Source organism: Nansenia antarctica (assembly GCF_963989245.1).
Source record: "Nansenia antarctica genome assembly, chromosome: 9".
Classification (NCBI taxonomy): Eukaryota; Metazoa; Chordata; class Actinopteri; order Argentiniformes; family Microstomatidae; genus Nansenia; species Nansenia antarctica.
In genome coordinates this window covers 8,913,587-8,932,394 of record NC_137679.1, presented here as the reverse complement: position 1 = coordinate 8,932,394, position 18,808 = coordinate 8,913,587, and the positions used below count along the sequence as shown (strand labels likewise).

Sequence of the window (18,808 nt, the reverse complement as noted above, 5' to 3'; positions counted from 1 at the left end):
ACATAGGGGGAGCATGTAGAGGGAGAACAAGATGGGACCGAGGATGGAGCCCTGGGGGACCCCACAGGTGAGGTTGGCTTGTCTGGAGGAGACAAGCCAACCTCACATACAGGTGGAGAGTTAGTGTTGGGTCACAGTGGCGGATCCAATGGAGGAGAAGGCCCGGGGATGGGGGAAGGCACCTAGCCTAGGCTGAAGTAGTGGTTGATATTCACTGTCATTTTAAGATACATTATACAATATGAAGAAAAGTAAGCAAATGTCGCGAGTACACAAGGCTAGCTCTTGCATTTACGTGGCTTACGACATGTACGATGCATTGTGTTAATGCCTGGAGGCAATGTTGGATCCTTCTTCATATCAATTTGTCAACAACAAAATTTCCCCATTGGGGACAATAAAGGTTTTCATCATCATCATCCTGACATCTACGAGGAGAGTGCCTGGACTGGCAGTTGGGATCAGGACACCAGGACAAAGGCACAAGGGTTTTTGACCTGTGTTCATCACAAACCATCATCGCCTTCATTGTCGCCAAGAATGGTCTCAAAACTGTCAGACCCATAGCCTCCAAGCTGCAGAGGGGACCTGGACATTTACCAGGCGTATAACTTGATCGACGAGACCAAAGAGAAAAAATACAGATGAGGAGTAGGCTACGGTGTGTTTTGAAGACACGACCCGTTTGGTGATACATGTAGGCCAGCGATTCCCAACCTATGAGCCGCGAGGGTACTGCAAGTGGGCCGCCAAATCATGTGCAAAAAAAAAAAAAGTGATAGAATTTTTTTTTCTTTAAAACCTTTAAAAAATGCATCATCAGTGTGATACTACTAGGCCTACTACACTCTATGTATGATGATTGTATGATGATGCATATTAAATATCCAATAAGAATAAGAGAATAATTGATGAGACACCAAAAATAATTGTTCGCTTGTGTAAAATGCCTGTGTGGGCCACGAATACTTTTTAGATTTTGAAAAGTGGGCCTTGAGTCCAAAAAGGTTGGGAACCGCTCATGTAGGCACATCTATCTCAACCCCGAGGGCTGCCAACCTAGGCAGGCAGCTGAACAAAGCCAATGCCCCAAGCAGGTCTCAGAGGGCATATTACCTGCTCAATGTGGCAATTCCGTTTTGTGACCACCTGTCTATGGAGTTCAAGAATCGATCACTTCAACCCAGAAAACAAAAAAAGGTGTCGAAATATTTGCTCTCCTTCCTGGAGGGATTACACTCGAGTCCTGTAGTGTCCAAAACATTGCGAAAGCCAAGGATTGATGTTCTGGGAGCCAGACATGCCAAAAGCCTCCTCACTGCTTGCTTACTTACTTACATCCTGTAGGCCTTTCAATTCCCTAGGGAACATAGGCCAATCGATGAAACCCCTCCATCTTCTCCGGCCTTGTGCTCTCTGATCCAGTTGTTGCCATGACAGCCCTGCCTTCCGCCTTCATCTCCTGTTCTGTGGTTCTTCTCTCCAGGTGGTTCTGGGTCTTCCTCTCTTCCTCACTGTGAGCTAAGGTAAAAGAGTAGCAGGGAGCCAGAAAAGTCCTTGTCCTCACTAAACCTGACAGAATGCCTCAAGCATACTGACAAAGACATCTTTCCAAATATCTGCACTCTGTTGAGGATTGGCTGTATTCTTCCTGTCGGAAGCTGTGAGACTCTTGCTTACAATGATGCAAATCTTTCTCTATCACCTGTGCAATAGAATGGGAGATAAGAAGGTCGGCTTTCAGGACACAGTCTGACGAACAGGAATCACAGCATGGAAATAGACGTTGAAACAGTCATTCACGTGATATGTTTACAGAAAGGAACACATGTAAATGTTTAACAGTGGCTTACTGCACCAGTAGATTTATCCAATCTCTTTTTCATCAGTAAATGGTGCACACTTGTCAGTAATAGCAGTGTTCCACTTTGTTTTAGACTGTAGGCCTAATAGAATGTCATATAATCTGTAAATAAGTAGCCTAATAATTCAAGGATTGAATGTAATATAAAATAAATAAAAACCAATAAAATGTATCATTTCTAATTCAGTAGGCCTATACAAGTTTGTGTGCCGTCCAGGTAGGCCTTGTACTGGGGTTATCTAAGGTGGTTACCTGTAGTGTAAGGTGTTTGCATGTTGACAGAGTGGTGACCTATATAGTGTAAGGTGTTTACTCATACGTTGACAGGGATAGGTTAAAATGCGACTAAAGACGTCTAAAAATAACGGCCTTTTCCAAATTAATTCAAGCCGAGCGGATTAGTTCCGTAGTGGCAGAATGGTGAGAATGCAGCACCAAGGAACATGTCTTCTCTTATCAAGGCACGTCGTTTATGACAGTTTTATGGAAATAACTGAAGCCGTGGGATTATTTTTTCTCTAAGAATATATACACAACTGGTTTTGAAATTTGAATCATGGGTCAGATCCAGAACGGTGGACCTGAGGATGTGGTGGAACTGTCAGATATTCAGGAACTGTACACAGCTTTCATTAAGCAATGTCCCAGCGGAGCTTTATATTTCCATGAATTTAGGAAAATGTTCGGGGTTCAGAGTGCGTCGGTGGAAGAGTGTCAGTATATGGAGAGAATATTCCGGTCGTTTGACACAAATCGGGTTTGTAGGCCTATATACTGTACGCAGACACAATCAAGTTAATATTATATATAATATATTATTGTGTTGCCTACTAAATGAGGCCTGAATCATGTTCATCCATTCTTTTGTTGAATTGTGAATCTCTAGTGCACATGACTGATATCTGTTGATTGTTGTTTCTGTGTTTTCTGTTTTTCCTATTATTATTATTATTATTATTATTATTATTATGACACCCTCATAATAATGAAACTGCACATTTTGTTTTCAGGATAATAGGTTAGACTTTATGGAATTTGTGGCTGCAGTGCACCTTGTGCTTCGGGGGAAGCTGGATGACAGATTGAAGTGGTCTTTCAAAGTCTTTGACAGGGATGAAGATGGAAAACTAGACCGGCATGAAGTGAAGCACATTATAAGGGTAAGAGCTATTATGAATCATTATTTAGGTCTATAGAAGAGTACCGTAGTTAAAGTATAGTCATTCTTTCACTCCAGCATCCTTTTCACGCATTTGTTCATACGTATTGTTTTCAGATCATTTACAAAATCAAGGAAAATGATACAACAGGCATGACACCCAATGACGTTTGTGAGAGAATCTTTGAACTTGTTGACCAAAATAAAGATGGTAAGTTTCCACCTGTTAACCATCTACCAGTTATAAAGTAGGCTGTTGTAGGATTGTTGTTCACACTAAATACAAGCCTTTTTTCATGCTCAAATCCAATCATTGACTACACCTCCAAGACATTATTTCATTAGTCAATGGCCAGTGTTAACCATACATTAAAAGGCACTACAGTCAGCCTACTAATCGAGATGCTCTGACTTGGATGAGATTAAAGGTTTACTCTAATCTAGAACCTTTTAGTCCTTTAAACTCATTAGTGCTTCGGTTAAACAGTGGCTACAGAGTATATACAATAGCAACTACTGTTCCTCTGCTTCGACCGTGTTCTCCAGGCCTACCGTTCCACTGCTTGGGCTTAACTTAGTACACTACAGTTACAGGCTTATGATAAAAGCTTGACAGCAATTTCAAGAGGGCGCGAAGATTCCACAGGTTAAATAAAAAGCCACAATCATACACATATAGGACATGTTACCATAAGTGTGCATAAATACTTGCAACTGTACATGCATTGTAATCTTTGAATAGAGGTATAAATGTGGCGTGAGAATGGACATACATTATGGTGACTGTGTGCTTATCTTGGTCCGTAGGTCAGATTTCATTAGCTGAGTTCATGGAGGGGGCACAGAGGGACGAGTGGATCATGGACATGCTGAAACTGGACGTGAACGCCAGTGGATGGTTCAAGGAACACTGGCCGAAAAAAAGATGAATCCCAGAGGAGACACATTGAAGTGGGGAATATTGCACGCTGTGTGTGTGTGTGTGTGTGTGTGTGTGTGAAGATGGAATTTGGATGTCTGCTCTTTTGCTTTCAGAGAAACAGCTTTACCCCTTTTCAAAGTACACTCAGTGTTGGAGTGGGTCGGATCCGAGTGTTGTTATTTTGATCTCTATCAACCGTCATACAGTGTTTACGTGGGATAGAATGTTATCTTTGAATGACAAAAAAGCAGAGCGAAGAGTTCCGAAGATGTGCGAGTATGACAGAATACCTGGGGATTACACCTGTGGACGGACATACATTATGGTGACGGCGGTGGTCCTTGGTTCAGATTTCATTAGCTGAGTTCATGGAGGGGACACAGAGAGATGACTGGATCATGGACATGCTTAAACTGGACGTGAACGCAAGTGGATGGTTCAAGGAACACTGGCCGAGGCTGTGTGTGTGTGTGTGTGTGTGTGTGTGTGTGTGAAGATGGGATTTGGATGTCTGCTCTTTTCAGTACAGAGAAACTCAACAGCGTGCATTGCTCTGTTAACAGTGTTATCAGAGATGGAATACCACGATGATGAAGTCTTAAAAGTACACTCGGCGTACATATTGGTCCATCTGTTACCAGGGAAACTCATCTTCTCCCAACCCCCCACCCCAGAAAATACACAACTCAGACGTGGACAGGTTCATGGTCAGTCGCACAGGGCAGTGGTCCAGGAGATCGTGGGGTCGAATGCCTTTGTCAAGGGCACAACAGGAGGAGAAGACACAGTACTTGGTATCTGAAACCAGCAGAATCACAGTTCAACCCCCCCCCCCCCCCCCCCTCTCCGTTTTTGTGCCATGGTTTGGGATTAGAACCAACAACTCTCTGGCTACCTCCACCTTGTATAACCTTTAGGATACCTCCCTGTGTCATCATGTGTTGTAACACACTGGGAACGTGATAACACTTACCCATCACGGAGCCCCTAAGTGGTACGCTGCTGCATATAGCCAAGGAGGGGGATTTAATCCCTCGGGAGCTAAGCCCTCACGGGGGTAAGACATTGCCGGACTTAAACCTCAAGCCGGAGCAGGAGTCAGTCAAGGCTCTGCCATCTTATAAGTGCATGTAAATACATGTTGTTATCACATTATTATTTACCAGAATTTGTTACAGTCATCTTTGTTGTGTTAATGATTGCAAGGACGTGTTGTTTTGTGTATTGTGCATTATGCTTATGTGTTTTGGTGCCTTGTTTTTTCAATATGTTGATGTTGTCATTGTGTTTTTACTATGTACCTTTTTATGTTGTTGGAGCATGTGAGCCAAAACCCATTTTTTCACCAGCAGACAATAAAGAACAATTTAATCATAAATAATAATTTAATCAAATGTAAACTAATCTGGTCAACCACAGACTGGGGGCAGCTGTGGCGCAGGAGGTAGAGCCGGCATCTAGTGATCGCAAGGTTTGGCAGATCGGCGGTTTGAAACCCGGCTGGCCACATGTCGAGGTGTCCTTGGGCAAGACACTGAACCCCCAAATTGCTCCCAATGAGCCGGCCGGCGCCTTGCATGGTAGCTTGTTGCCGCCATTGGTGTGTGAATGTGTGTGTGAATGGGTGAATGAGAGGCTGTTGTAAAGCGCTTTGGAATAAGATGCTATATAAGTCAGTCCATTTACCATTTACCACAGCCAGGTAAGCCTACTATACATTAAGTGATTGTAAGAGACACTGAAATAATACAGAAATGACCAGGTGAGGACCTGGTGACAACCTGGTGACAACTGACTTATTCTATTAGGGATTCCTCTAACTTACAGTACAACCTGCAATATAGTGCCTTTAGTAAGTATTCACCCCCTTGGGCTTTATGTACATTTTGTTGTGTTACAACCTGAGTTTAAAATAGATTTAACTGAAACGTTTTTGGCACACAGAATACCCTCTGGATGCTGGATCTGTAACAATCTTACCCAAGGTTCCGTGTTCCACCATTCTAGAATCCCAAAGATAGTGAGTGATCTATTCTTGACTCTCACAACCCAAACCGTTCTATTTCCTCCCCAAGCGTAAATCAAGCTAAGCCCTCTGCATTAGCCAACAACACTTAGAGACTCATAGCTCTTAAACACACACATTGGGTGTATGCCAAATGTGTTTTTATCCCATATCATATCCCGTATTCATAATCATTTCCAAGTATTCCTCTTGTGTTATTTTTAGACTCCACTTGTTCCTGTTGAGGTTGGAAGTAAGACCTATGAGCTCCTGCTACTTAACCTCTCTCAGCATAATAATTTTGTTGGATTAAACCACCTAATCTTTAACATCATGCCGTGTGGCTTTGCAGTAATCCCGGTGTGTAGTGCTACAAGAAGTGTCCTACAGGCATCTGTTCAGCCAATGAAAGAAGACCTAGGCGCTTCTGTTCAACCAATGGGAGAAGACCTAGGGGCTTTTGTTCAACCAATGAGAGAAGACCTAGGGGCTTCTGTTCAGACAATGAGAGAAGACCTATGGGTTTCTGTTCAACCAATGAGAGAAGACCTAAGGGCTTCTGTTCAACCAATGAGAGAAGACCTAGGGGTTTCTGTTCAACCAATGAGAGAAGAGCTAGGAGTTTCTGTTCAACCAATGAGAGAAGACCTAGGGGCTTCTGTTCAACCAATGTGAGAAGACCTAGGGGCTTCTGTTCAGCCAATGAGAGAAGTCCTAGGGCTTCTGTTCAACCAATGAGAGAAGACCTAGGGGCTTCTGTTCAACCAATGAGAGAAGACCTAGTGGTTTCCGTTCATCCATGATGTACTGTAACATAATTTTCGTCATCGTATAGATATATATGACGACAGACACACCAGTTTAAAGCAACACATTGTAGGCCTCACTAGCATACTTCACTTTACTACTGTAGCGTCCTTGGCAATCTTTATAACAGCATTTCTGAGTGACAGATGAACAATGATTGACATGCTCTGTATAGCATTGTGATAATATACTGCATATGCCCCACTCTGTAACCCCCTCTGGTCTGACGCCAGTAACAGATGCTATGTTTACTTCTCAATCGATAGCAATCATTTTTAAACAGTTAAATAATTCCCACATCAGAGACAAAGTCATTCAACGTTGTGCTTGTAAGTTCACAGCTGTTCTTGGTAATCCATTTTGGGAAGTCGTGGTTACTCCCAAAGTCATTGGCAAAGATATGGGGAAGCTGGTGCTATTTTCAGTGGGTAAGAATGCTCACTATGGAAAGGGGGGTGAGGGGGGGGGTGAGCCGTGGGCAGTGGCACAAGTGGGCTGGTCACATGATCCCGTGGCAACAGGATCCCAGGAAGTGGAATCCTCATAAAACATATGTTTTCTTTATCTAACAAAGAAGAAACACTAAAAGTAGCAGTCATTGTTTTAGAAAACAGCTGAGTGCCGATGTCAGTGAGATCCATGCGGAACTCTTTGAGGGGACGGGAGAGCACAGCAGAGATCATGCTCTGAGGTGTGTGTGTGTGTGTGAGTGTGTGTGTGTGTGTGTGTGTGTGCGTGTGTGTGTGTGTGTGTGTGTGTGTGTGCGCGACTGCGCTTGTGCGTATGCACGTGTGTGTGCATGCGCATGTGCGCGCGTGTGTGTGTGAGAGTGATTATAATCTGCGTTTGTGTCTAACAACTCTGCCATTGTGTGTCTGTGTCCTTTCAACTATTTGACCCAGTCAGTGATTCTACTCAGACTCTCACCAGAGGACCTGGCTGTGTGACTCTGCAGCCTGCTGGCTGTACATTGTTCAGGTTTGGGTTAAGGCTACGTTGTGCTATGAGGCTTCTAGTGAGGCAGTGACGGAAGGATATCCAGTTACTATGGGACCAGGTGTACCACCAGGCCTGCTACTGTAGTTAAATTGACGAGGGGGGATTTGAGATAAGCCTAAAAGAGTGTTAAAACATAAGCAGGAGACCAACACCGCTACAACACAGATCTCTCACTCAACCTACTACCCTGGCCTTCACCCTAGCCAAGAGAAACTGACTCGAGCACTCCTCCTTTGCCCTCATGGCCCCCTGATCACATTGTATAATGCCATGACCTTATACCGTGTGTGTCTTTTCCCAACGTGCAAGAGAACAGGTTGATGTTCACAACGTTGGACTCCTTCAGCCTGTTCTTCCACCACAGCCTATTCATAATTGATCAGTTCATTAAATCCATGTAATATTGTCCTTAATACACTCATCTGTTGAATATTGTCTTAACTAGGAGATGTCCCGAGATGTTCCGACCACTCCATTCAAACCATAACCTTTTATGGTCATCCCCTGACGAACCACTTACTCGGGACTGTGGTTGCCAACGGGACTGCTAATCCAGGTTAACATGAATGATGAATGATTAGTGATTATAACATCACCTTTTTATCTACATAGCATACAGTGTTATTCTTTGTTCATGTTATACTATGTCTCAAAAAATGCTGGGTTAGACCCTGCTTAAATAGAGCCTGCTCAAATCCACAACAGTGCCCACCAAAGCCGATAAAGAGATACAGCAGCAGCAGGCTATGAGGGCATTCAACTGTAAGGTCAGAGGTGCCCTCTAGTCATGTACTCTCATTGATGAACCCAACACCTCCAGGGATGACTTTCTTTGGGTTTGGGAAAGACAATCCAGATTTCCATTGGTGAAAAAACAGGACCTGTCTTTATACGTCTATATATATATATATATATATATATATATATATATATATATATATATATATATATATATATATATATGAGTATTGTCCACACCCATTCCCCATGGCAGGGGCATTTGAAATTTCCTTTGAAGGCATGTTGGGGGATACGTCAAGCCTCCCCGAGCCCACACTCGTACCGGAATGCGGTCCGTTGGCTGTAGCGCAGTGTCTGAGCGACAGACAGACAAACGGGCCATATCTCCATTATGACAGATGCAACACAGATCTTATTTATAGTGGCTACTCACATGCCTCCCTTTGTGAACCCAACATCAACCTGTCTTCCCACAATAGACCAAACAACCCCCCCCCCACAACCACCACCACCTCCATCACCTCCACAACCCCACAGCCAATAAATTATCCTTGAATGCTAAAAGCCAATGTCCGCGGACAACCTCCACGCACGGCGTAGTGGGATAGATTCCAGCCCTCCTTATTCAAGGAGGACAGAACAGACAGACAGAAAAGGCAGACAGACAGTCTTGCCTACCTTTCAGTTCCGCATTGATTTGTAAGGGTGACAATGTCTCCTAAAAAGGCCAGTGGTTTCGGAGGTATGTGGTGGCGGGGACGCGGTGCGCCCCTATTTAAATACAGAGAGCAGGTGAGGAACGTTGCACTCTCTCAGTCTAGTCTGTCTCTTCAGGGAGCAACTGTACCACATCTCCTCTACCCAGCTCTCCAGGGGTAAGTCCTGCTGCTACATGGGACGATTTCATTAGCCTGTTTGAATGGGATTCTAATACAATTTGACAAAGATTCAGGCAACCAGGAAATGCAAGGACTTGAGTATTCAAAGTGACCTTTACCTAACGAAATGATTTCATTTACCGGATGAAAACATTTCATTATAGTCAATATTGCAACATTGAGTTGAATGGTCTTGAATTTTACATTTATCTTGCAGAGAAAGTCATCACCTACAAAATTGCAGAGAATATTAGTACTTACTTGAATAGATTCCTTCTTGACTATTGTTTAATGGGCTTTATCAATAAAGTTGTGTCTTTACCAACACAGCAATGATTTATAGCACTTGAATCAACAATGTCTGCCTGTGCATGACAACTACATTATGTCATTAATTTGTGTTGTAAGGTTCCAACACATGGATTCAATATGCTACTGCATAGCATGAACAGTGAGTGCAGAACAGAGGGTGCTGGTGAGGGTTAGGCCACATGTTGATTTGAGCATGTATGATTTTTTCGCTCTGACACACTTGACCTATTGGTGACATTTGGATTCAGCAGTGCGTAACGCTGAAGAACAAATCAGACATAAATCAGAAATATACCGTGTAGGTCAGCCATTGTACTTGGTCAGAAAGACACAGATGATTGTCGATAAACCATATCAGCTCTATGTCTCATGCGTCTGAACACATCCCTATCAATCCCTATACACTGTACCTGGTAAAGTAAAGGTTAAAAGAAAGGAAAGGGTTAAACGTATGGAATGAGTATGGTGTAGTCGTGCATATCAAGGTCTTCTGACGCTGGTTTTCTCTGTGTACCACATGTACAAAAAGAAGAGATTTGGTGAGGCTGCATTCTCATTTCATGCACCCAAATTGTGGAATGCACTGCCAGTTTACATTAGGGATGCAACCTCAGCAAATATGTTCAAGTCAAGACTAAAAACCCATCTTTTTAATATTGCCTTTAAATGAAAACATTATTAAATGATGATTATATAATGATTGGAGCACTTTGAGCTGCAACGTTTGCAGGAAAAGCACTATACAAATAAAAAATTATAATTATTATTATGATTATATCGATTGTCTTTCATGCACTGTAATAAGTGGATTGTGGATTGTGTGTTGCGTGCACGTGCAGACCTACAGTAGCCTGACTAAAGATGTGTGACGAAGAGGAGACCACAGCCTTGGTGTGTGACAACGGCTCCGGCCTGGTGAAGGCAGGGTTCGCCGGAGACGATGCCCCCAGGGCCGTGTTCCCCTCTATCGTGGGGCGTCCTCGTCACCAGGTGAGACACACAGCAACAGTCACACGCATAGTAGTGTACATACATACACACGCACACATGTACGCACACACACAGACAGACACACAGGCACACCTGCACACACACACAGGCACACATACTGACACACACACACGCACACAGACACACACACTCTCTCTTTGTCTTTCTCTCTCTCTCTCTCTCTCACGCACACATAGACACACAGACAGACACACAGGCACACCTGTACACACACACTTACACACACACAGACACACAGGCACACCTGCACACACACACAGACACACACACAGGCACACATGCACACACATACACACAGGCACACATGCGCACACACACACACACACACACACACACACACACACACACACACACACTCTCTCTCTTTGTCTCTCTCTCTCTCTCTCTCTCACTCCCTCTTATTCACAGAGGATCGTTCCTGGAATAGACCATATATTCACTGATGCTGTTGACAGTCAGTCCCTGCTCTGCTGTATGTGGGCCATGAGCAACCTGACCTTAATTCCATCAAATACATATTGCGGATTTCCACTTTCCACAACTATATGAACATAATTTGTCTTGTGTGCCAACACAACTACTTTGGATTCAAGTCCTCAAAAAAAACTATGTGAAACCCAAAAAAGCAATGTCAACTGCACATTTCAAATTGAACATGCTTCCCTGATGTTTTTTTTTTTTTTTTACCAATTTCTTTTGTCGTCATGAAAACCTTGCATTATCTGCAGTGGATTGAATGAGGTTCACAGTTTGAGAGCACTATATGTTGTGACTGACTGTGACTGTTGATATGTTAGTGACGTTAACGTTAGTTAGTGACCTTAATGTTAGTTAGTGACGTTAACGTTAGTTAGTGACGTTAATGTTAGTTAGTGACGTTAATGTTAGTTAGTGACGTTAATGTTAGTTAGTGACGTTAATGTTAGTGAAGTTGATGTTAACGACAGGTACATGTGTGTTTCTTCCCCAGGGTGTGATGGTGGGTATGGGTCAGAAGGACTCCTATGTAGGAGACGAGGCCCAGAGCAAGAGGGGTATCCTGACCCTGAAGTACCCCATCGAGCACGGCATCATCACCAACTGGGACGATATGGAGAAGGTAGGCCTGCACATCATAAGAATACTGCATCAAATGAAATAAGAAAATTAAATGAACACACACACACACACACACACATATATATATATATACAGCACTCAAGGGGGGATGAAGGGGGGATGGCATCCCCCCTGAAATAAAAACGGTCAAAATCATCCCCCTTTCCATCCCTTATGTCATTTTAGCAATGAACGTGGTATTACTGCTATTTCAACATTTAGTTTTGCGCATATTGAGTAAAACACTGTAGCCTAGCTACACGCACACATGCAATAACATTTTTACCAAGTCACTGACGCTGTGGGGATGCTCAAATTGTCCCCATATGATAAAAAATCCACCATCCCCTCTGATTTTCTTTTACAACTTGAGTACTGTATAGATAAACCTCTAACCCTAAGCTCCTACACTCCCTGTCTGACAGATCTGGCACCACACCTTCTACAACGAGCTGCGTGTCGCCCCTGAGGAGCACCCCGTCCTCCTGACTGAAGCCCCACTGAACCCCAAGGCCAACAGGGAGAAGATGACCCAGGTACAGTCGGCACCCTAACTACCATAGGGACAGACTACCAACAGAGTCTGTGGAGTCATGTGAAACACACAATTTAGGCTTCTCCTCTCAATGCAATGTTGTTGTTTTGTTTGTTTGTTCATATTGTGGTAACTTCTGGTCTTTGCAGATCATGTTTGAGACCTTCAACGTGCCAGCGATGTATGTCGCCATCCAGGCTGTCCTCTCTCTGTACGCCTCTGGCCGTACAACCGGTAATAATAATAATAATAATAATAATAATAATAATAATAATAATAATAATAATACATTACACTTATGTAGCGTTTTTCTAGACACTCAAAGTCGACTTACTGTCGTTCTCTGTATCTACAATCCACAATGTAGTCCAAATATCATACATAATAATATATATATATATCATATGTCTATATAATTATTATTAAAAATATCTTATAAAAGATAAGAAGCACAACAAAAATGTCACTGAAAGTGTTAACTGCTGAGCTCAGCGACTGTGTGTTGCATCTGTGTGCGTCTAATCTTGGATGATAGACCGTAGTAACGTTTACCTGTGTATCCTCACCTAACCTATATCACCTGTACAGGCAGGGTTCGAGTTATAAGCTGAACTCTGTGGGGGTCTCCAAAATAACAGTGCGAAATGTTCTCATGCACGCGCGAATCATGCCCACACAGCGATGGGACTTACAAGTTTTAATTAGCTATAGGCAGTAGCGGATTAAGGTGGTCAGTGGCCCTAGGCTACTCCTTTGTGTGAGGACCCCCCTGCCCCCATACACAAGCCTCCCCCCTCCCCAAAATATACAACTCACGAGCACCCTGCACACACACACCACTCATAATGCTTTACCATAAAACACTTAAAAACTTTAATAACACAATAACACAACAGTGTTAATAATGCAAAGAATTAAAAAAAGGTTCAGTGCATTCAGTTCTGTCTCTATTGCTCTCCTCTCCCGTTGTCTCTCTGTTACTGTCCTGTTGTCTGTCTCTCTGTTGCTGTCCTGTTGTCCGTCTCTCTGTTGCTCCCCTCAGCTCTAAATGACAGAAATGAATTAGCTAATTAGTTGGCATGTAAACATATAGTTAGGGTTGGGTACAGTTTGGGTTTTATTCGATACCGGTGACAAATCGATACTTTAACAACGGTACCGGTACCGAAACATCATCCTCATCCTCAAATCCCAACATATCCTGACGCTACAGCTGCAGGCTACTCATTTCACCACATCAACAGCCCCACATGAAACAACAGCTATAAAAGCGATAGTCACACATGTATCTCGGCCAATAATTGTGTTATTTTTGCTATACAGAAGGAGCGAAAAATACATTAGGTTAGTACACTAGGTTAGTAAAAAGTAAAAGCCACCGTACCTTTACGGAGACAAGATAGACCAAAGTGGTCTGTTTTCAGTAGGCTGCGGTCGCGGTCCTAACCCATGATGCTGACGTCCGATGTCCTTTCTTTATCCAAGATTGGATGAACGGGAGAGGGTCAAATTTGTCTTTGATAAAAACCCGAAATTTTCTAGGCTTGATGACCCGGTCGGCAGCAGTGGCCTTTTTTTGGGCGGCATGGTAGCTACTACTGTATGTATATACTCCTGTATAGCTAATGAATGAATGTTTGCTTCTCAATAATAGGCTAGGTGCACGATCTCACTACTTCCTGAAAGGCAACTGGTGTCTCACTCTATTGGTTTAATTGATTAATCAGCTGTGCACTGTGTGTTCCAACGGTTTACCGCACAGCTGATTAATCAAACGTTTGCTGTTGCACAATATTCTACTGCGCCCCATGGTGTCTTGGTGGTGAAGTGCAGGCAGTCAAAGGCATACTGTCATTCACAGGAGATTAATGGTGCGCGTAGTTCTTTTGGAAATGTGTTTATTTTACAATATTTATAATATAAATTAAATAATATTCATTACATTGACATTTTGATCAAATAATAGTTGTGGTAATGTATTATTAGCGACCCCCACAGATTTTTGATTTTACTGCCTTCATGGGAGCTCAGAGAGCCTCAGACCATCTCTATGGGAGCTCAGCTCCCATTGGCTCCCACATAACTCGAACCCTGTGTACAGGCATCGTGCTGGACGCTGGTGACGGTGTGACCCACAACGTGCCAGTATACGAGGGCTACGCCCTGCCCCACGCCATCATGAGACTGGACCTGGCTGGCAGAGACCTGACTGACTACCTGATGAAGATCCTCACTGAGAGAGGCTACTCCTTCGTGACCACCGGTACAGCTCACGTTATCAAACGATTACAGACACATCATTCTCATGGATAATCTGCGTTTAACAGCGCCATCTACTGGTCATATAGAGTTACTGCAGTCAGTCTCGTAGCGCTTGTGGGCAGTCATTGTGGCTGTAGGTGCCTGGCCTAGGAGGACTATCACTGTAATTGACACCAAACCGTTCAATTAAGAGATTTCACTTCATAAAGTGTGAGGAACGTATGTAGGCAGTTTGCAATGCCTGTTTACAGCGAAGTGTGTGTGTGTGTGTGTGTGTGTGTGTGTGTGTGTGTGTGTGTGTGTGTGTGTGTGTGTGTGTGTGTGACGCATTTCCAACAAAAGGATAAAGTAGAAGCCGCACACTCTCGTTCCAGATGCAAAAAATAATATATTTATTGACAACGGTTTCGGCCGTAGCCTGTGTCAAGTCTTACAAACAAACTGGTGCATGTCAGCCATTAAACAGACACATAGGTATAGGCTAGATTGAATAGCCAACAACTATGTCTCTGTTCCACCTCTCCCACAGCCGAGAGAGAGATTGTGCGTGACATCAAGGAGAAGCTGTGCTACGTGGCCCTGGACTTTGAGAACGAGATGGCCACCGCCGCCTCCTCCTCCTCCCTGGAGAAGAGCTACGAGCTGCCCGACGGACAGGTCATCACCATCGGTAACGAGAGGTTCCGCTGCCCGGAGACCCTCTTCCAGCCTTCCTTCATTGGTTAGTACAATACAGTATACTTAAGTCGTGACGTGTTTCCGGGTCCAACGTTGGCTGAGGCGCTGTCTTCGAAATGCAGAAATAATAATAATAATAAATTATATTTATATAGCGCTTTTCCGAGGCTCAAATACCCTGACAATATGGAGAAAATGGGAAAGTGCTGTGTCCCTTTTTGTGTGAATAGATCCCAGTCTAAAAAACGATTAAACTGTCATTCTACCGCTGTAGTTCACAGGTACTCTGGTGCGGGGAATTTCTGGTTTGGACTCGGAAATGGCTAAACGTTTTTTTGATTGATTGAAAACTTTATTAGAAGATTTGCAGAAGTAGGTACATGAATGTACATATTACATACAAGGTCAACTAACAGGATAAAAACCCAAGAAAGCCACTGGCTTATTTCAATTGGGGTCCTTGATTCTCAATTCATCGTTACATGTAAGACAGACAGAAAAACTAGTACTATCTACAAGATAATACAGACAAATAACTATTACTATCTACAAGATAAACATACATCCATCATGGGAAGAACAATACAACAAAACATAAGGTATGTACAGCGGGTAGGACAGGTGGGGACATACACCACAGGTGGGGGCGGGGGACAAAACACAAAGTATGTACAGTGGGTAGTTCAGGTCTTTTAATCTGATTTTTGTTTTAGAGGGTCCAGTTACGGATTGCAGCCTCCTGTAAATGTTTTTTGAGAGTGGTTTTGAAGGTGGGCAGTGTTTTACACTCCTTTAAGATTATAGGAAGGGCGTTCCACATCTTTACTGCATAGTTTGTAAACGAGTTTAAACCCTTGTTTGTGGTGCAACGCGGTTGAACGTGGTTCGTGGAGCTTCCTCTGGTGTTGTAAGTGTGGACGTTGTTCACTTTTTGGAAGTATGTTGACAGGTACTTGGGTGTCTTTGTGGTGTAGCGTATCTTGAAGACTAGGCCCAGTGCAAGCTGCTGCACTCTGTCAACTACTCGTAGCCAATCAAGGCTCAAAAAATGAGCAGCGGTTAGATGTGTCCTAGGGTTGAGGCCTAGCAGAAGCCTAACCAGTTTATTTTGGGCTGTCTGGAGTCTTGTTTTATGGGCCTTTGTGGTTCTATAGTACCATGATGTTACGGCATAGTCGAAGTGACATTGAATGAGAGCTCCTGATAGGGTCCTCAGTGTGTTTTTACTGACAAGTGAGGATATCCTGTACAAGAATCTCGTTTTATGGATCTCGTTTTACGTCACTTTTGACGTCAGACTTAACAAGCGGATAGGCCTACATACTTCAATTTAATTAAATTATGATTCTATAATGATTGGAGCACTTTGAGCTGCAACGTTTTCAGGAAAAGAACGCGCTATACAAATAAAGAGTTATTATGATGATTATTATAATACATACTTCAATACTTCACAATACTCTCAGCAGATGTTTATTTCATCTCGAACATATATTATAGAACGTTATGCAGGATAGCAGGATATACTGTCAAAGTAGTCGATATTATTATATTAAATTACCATAATGTATTATTCATGAAGGATGTCATTATTCCTAAAGGCACTGTATCATTATTTCATCAAACCTATGAAGTGAGGGAGGGGAGCCCCTCTCTCTTCTCCTCAATCTCTCAGATCATCGTTTTGCATGATATCTTCCTCTATTATGCCACGGCAGTCTCAGCCTCTCCTCAGTCTAAGCATAATTATATAAAATTCACAACAGTAATGTTCAACAGAATATGCTGCAGAAGTTTCAATTGAGTCCTCAATGAAGAATAGTTTCCTGCATACATTTCCCAATTCCCACTGAACTTTAATTACATTTCCAAGACTGAGCTCTTATTAACTGAGCTCTTAATTAGAATGTAGGGCGAATCAATGCAAATCTTAAACCAGGCAGTTTGTGGCCAGTCTTTTGATCATCAAGACTCAATCAAGAATCAAATGCTCTGTCTTTGTTCTTGCCTTGCCTCTCTGCTTTGCATACGTGGTTATAGAGGTGTCCTATACCGTATTGGATTTCACTGGATGAGAGCCTGGCCTATAGATGGTCTACAGATTCTCAAACTATCAACTACAATACTGTTGGTACTGTATGTGACAATCTATAAGACAGGGTTCCCACGGGTCCTTGAAATCCTTGAAAGTTTGTGAATTTGAGCAAAAAAAAATCAAGCCTTAAAAGTTTGTGAAAATAGACATGGGTCATTGAAAGTGCTTGAATTCCCATCTCTTTCTCTCTCAAAAAATAAATAATAGGCCTATATAGTATATAAAAAAATGTTTGACTTAGCTCGTCAACTAGTAAAGAAGTCTCTGTGTTGCTTAACTTTACACATATTTCACAATATATTGTTTTGCTGTGCTGTGGTCGAGAAGGCAAGAGACCATCTAGTGTTCACACATTCAAGCCTCTCTTTTTAATTGTTGTCTGTGAACGGATAGTTCCTAATATATAAATTCTCATCTAGATCTGTCTCAAACTATGCTGTGTTGGGTCCTTGAATTTGAGGGAATTGAGTCTTGAAAGTCCTTGAAAGGTGCTTGAATTTGATGTTTCAGAAGGTGTGGGAACCCTGTAGATAGTTAAGTTGACGTCTATAAACCATCTGGGGTTACCCAGGGATACCGTCCAAACAAAGTCCAACCAAAGATTGTTATCCTCACAGGTATGGAGTCTGCTGGTATCCATGAGACCACTTACAACGGCATCATGAAGTGCGACATCGACATCCGTAAGGACCTGTACGCCAACAACGTCCTGTCTGGAGGTACCACCATGTACCCTGGTATCGGTGACCGCATGCAGAAGGAGATCACAGCCCTGGCCCCCAGCACCATGAAGATCAAGGTATGGATGACTAGGCCTGCACATCCTCAGTGTGACAATCCCATTGACTTAACCAAACTACACCATCATACAGTAGAAATTACTTAGAGTACCTTAAAACTTAATCAGCCATTTGACCCCTGTGAGTAAAAACATTTGTTATATCTTTGCACTCGATCAAATTTCAGGACCCTCCTTTCATGACTTTTCCTAGATATGTGTGTTCTACCTCTCTGACCCCTGGTTGTCATATAACCCCACTACTGTAGATGATCGCCCCCCCTGAGAGGAAGTACTCTGTCTGGATCGGTGGCTCCATCTTGGCCTCCCTTTCCACCTTCCAGCAGATGTGGATCAGCAAGGATGAGTACGAGGAAGCCGGACCCTCAATCGTCCACAGGAAGTGCTTCTAAAATGTCCCCCCCTCCCCTAGTCTTCTTCACTCTCTGTCTTGTCTCTGACGACCCAATGTTTACTACTGTATGTGCACGAATTTGTTCCCAAACTCAAGACTGTATTTATTGTACGCCACCAGCCTATCAGGATATACTGTATTGCTAAATAAATTAATTCTGTCTTTTGACTTTTGACCTGAGTGTAACCTTCTACTGTATAATAACATCTGGATGAGGAGTGTGAGAATATTTTAAAATAGTGATGTTTC

The 18,808-nt window shown here is 42.9% G+C and overlaps 2 protein-coding genes across 5 annotated transcripts; both read left to right on the top strand.

Annotated features, from left to right (window-relative positions):
• Positions 1 to 2,420: 2,420 nt before the first annotated feature.
• guca1g (guanylate cyclase activator 1g) lies at positions 2,421 to 3,952 on the top strand (the record flags this gene model as incomplete). Its single annotated transcript, XM_080539185.1, has 4 exons — positions 2,421 to 2,621; positions 2,875 to 3,024; positions 3,141 to 3,234; positions 3,831 to 3,952. 4 exons carry the CDS (start codon positions 2,421 to 2,423, stop codon positions 3,950 to 3,952), a joined length of 567 nt encoding a protein of 188 aa, XP_080395311.1.
• A 6,596-nt stretch (positions 3,953 to 10,548) lies between these two features.
• acte1 (actin, epsilon 1) lies at positions 10,549 to 18,557 on the top strand (the record flags this gene model as incomplete). Of its 4 annotated transcripts, XM_080539050.1 has the most annotated exons (8): positions 10,549 to 10,677; positions 11,669 to 11,797; positions 12,222 to 12,332; positions 12,481 to 12,565; positions 14,433 to 14,594; positions 15,123 to 15,314; positions 17,984 to 18,165; positions 18,414 to 18,557. In XM_080539050.1, 8 exons carry the CDS (start codon positions 10,549 to 10,551, stop codon positions 18,555 to 18,557), a joined length of 1,134 nt encoding a protein of 377 aa, XP_080395176.1. The 4 variants fall into 4 exon arrangements, with proteins under 4 accessions (XP_080395176.1, XP_080395178.1, XP_080395177.1 ...); XM_080539052.1 differs by lacking the exon at positions 11,669 to 11,797; XM_080539051.1 differs by lacking the exon at positions 12,222 to 12,332.
• Positions 18,558 to 18,808: the final 251 nt, after the last annotated feature.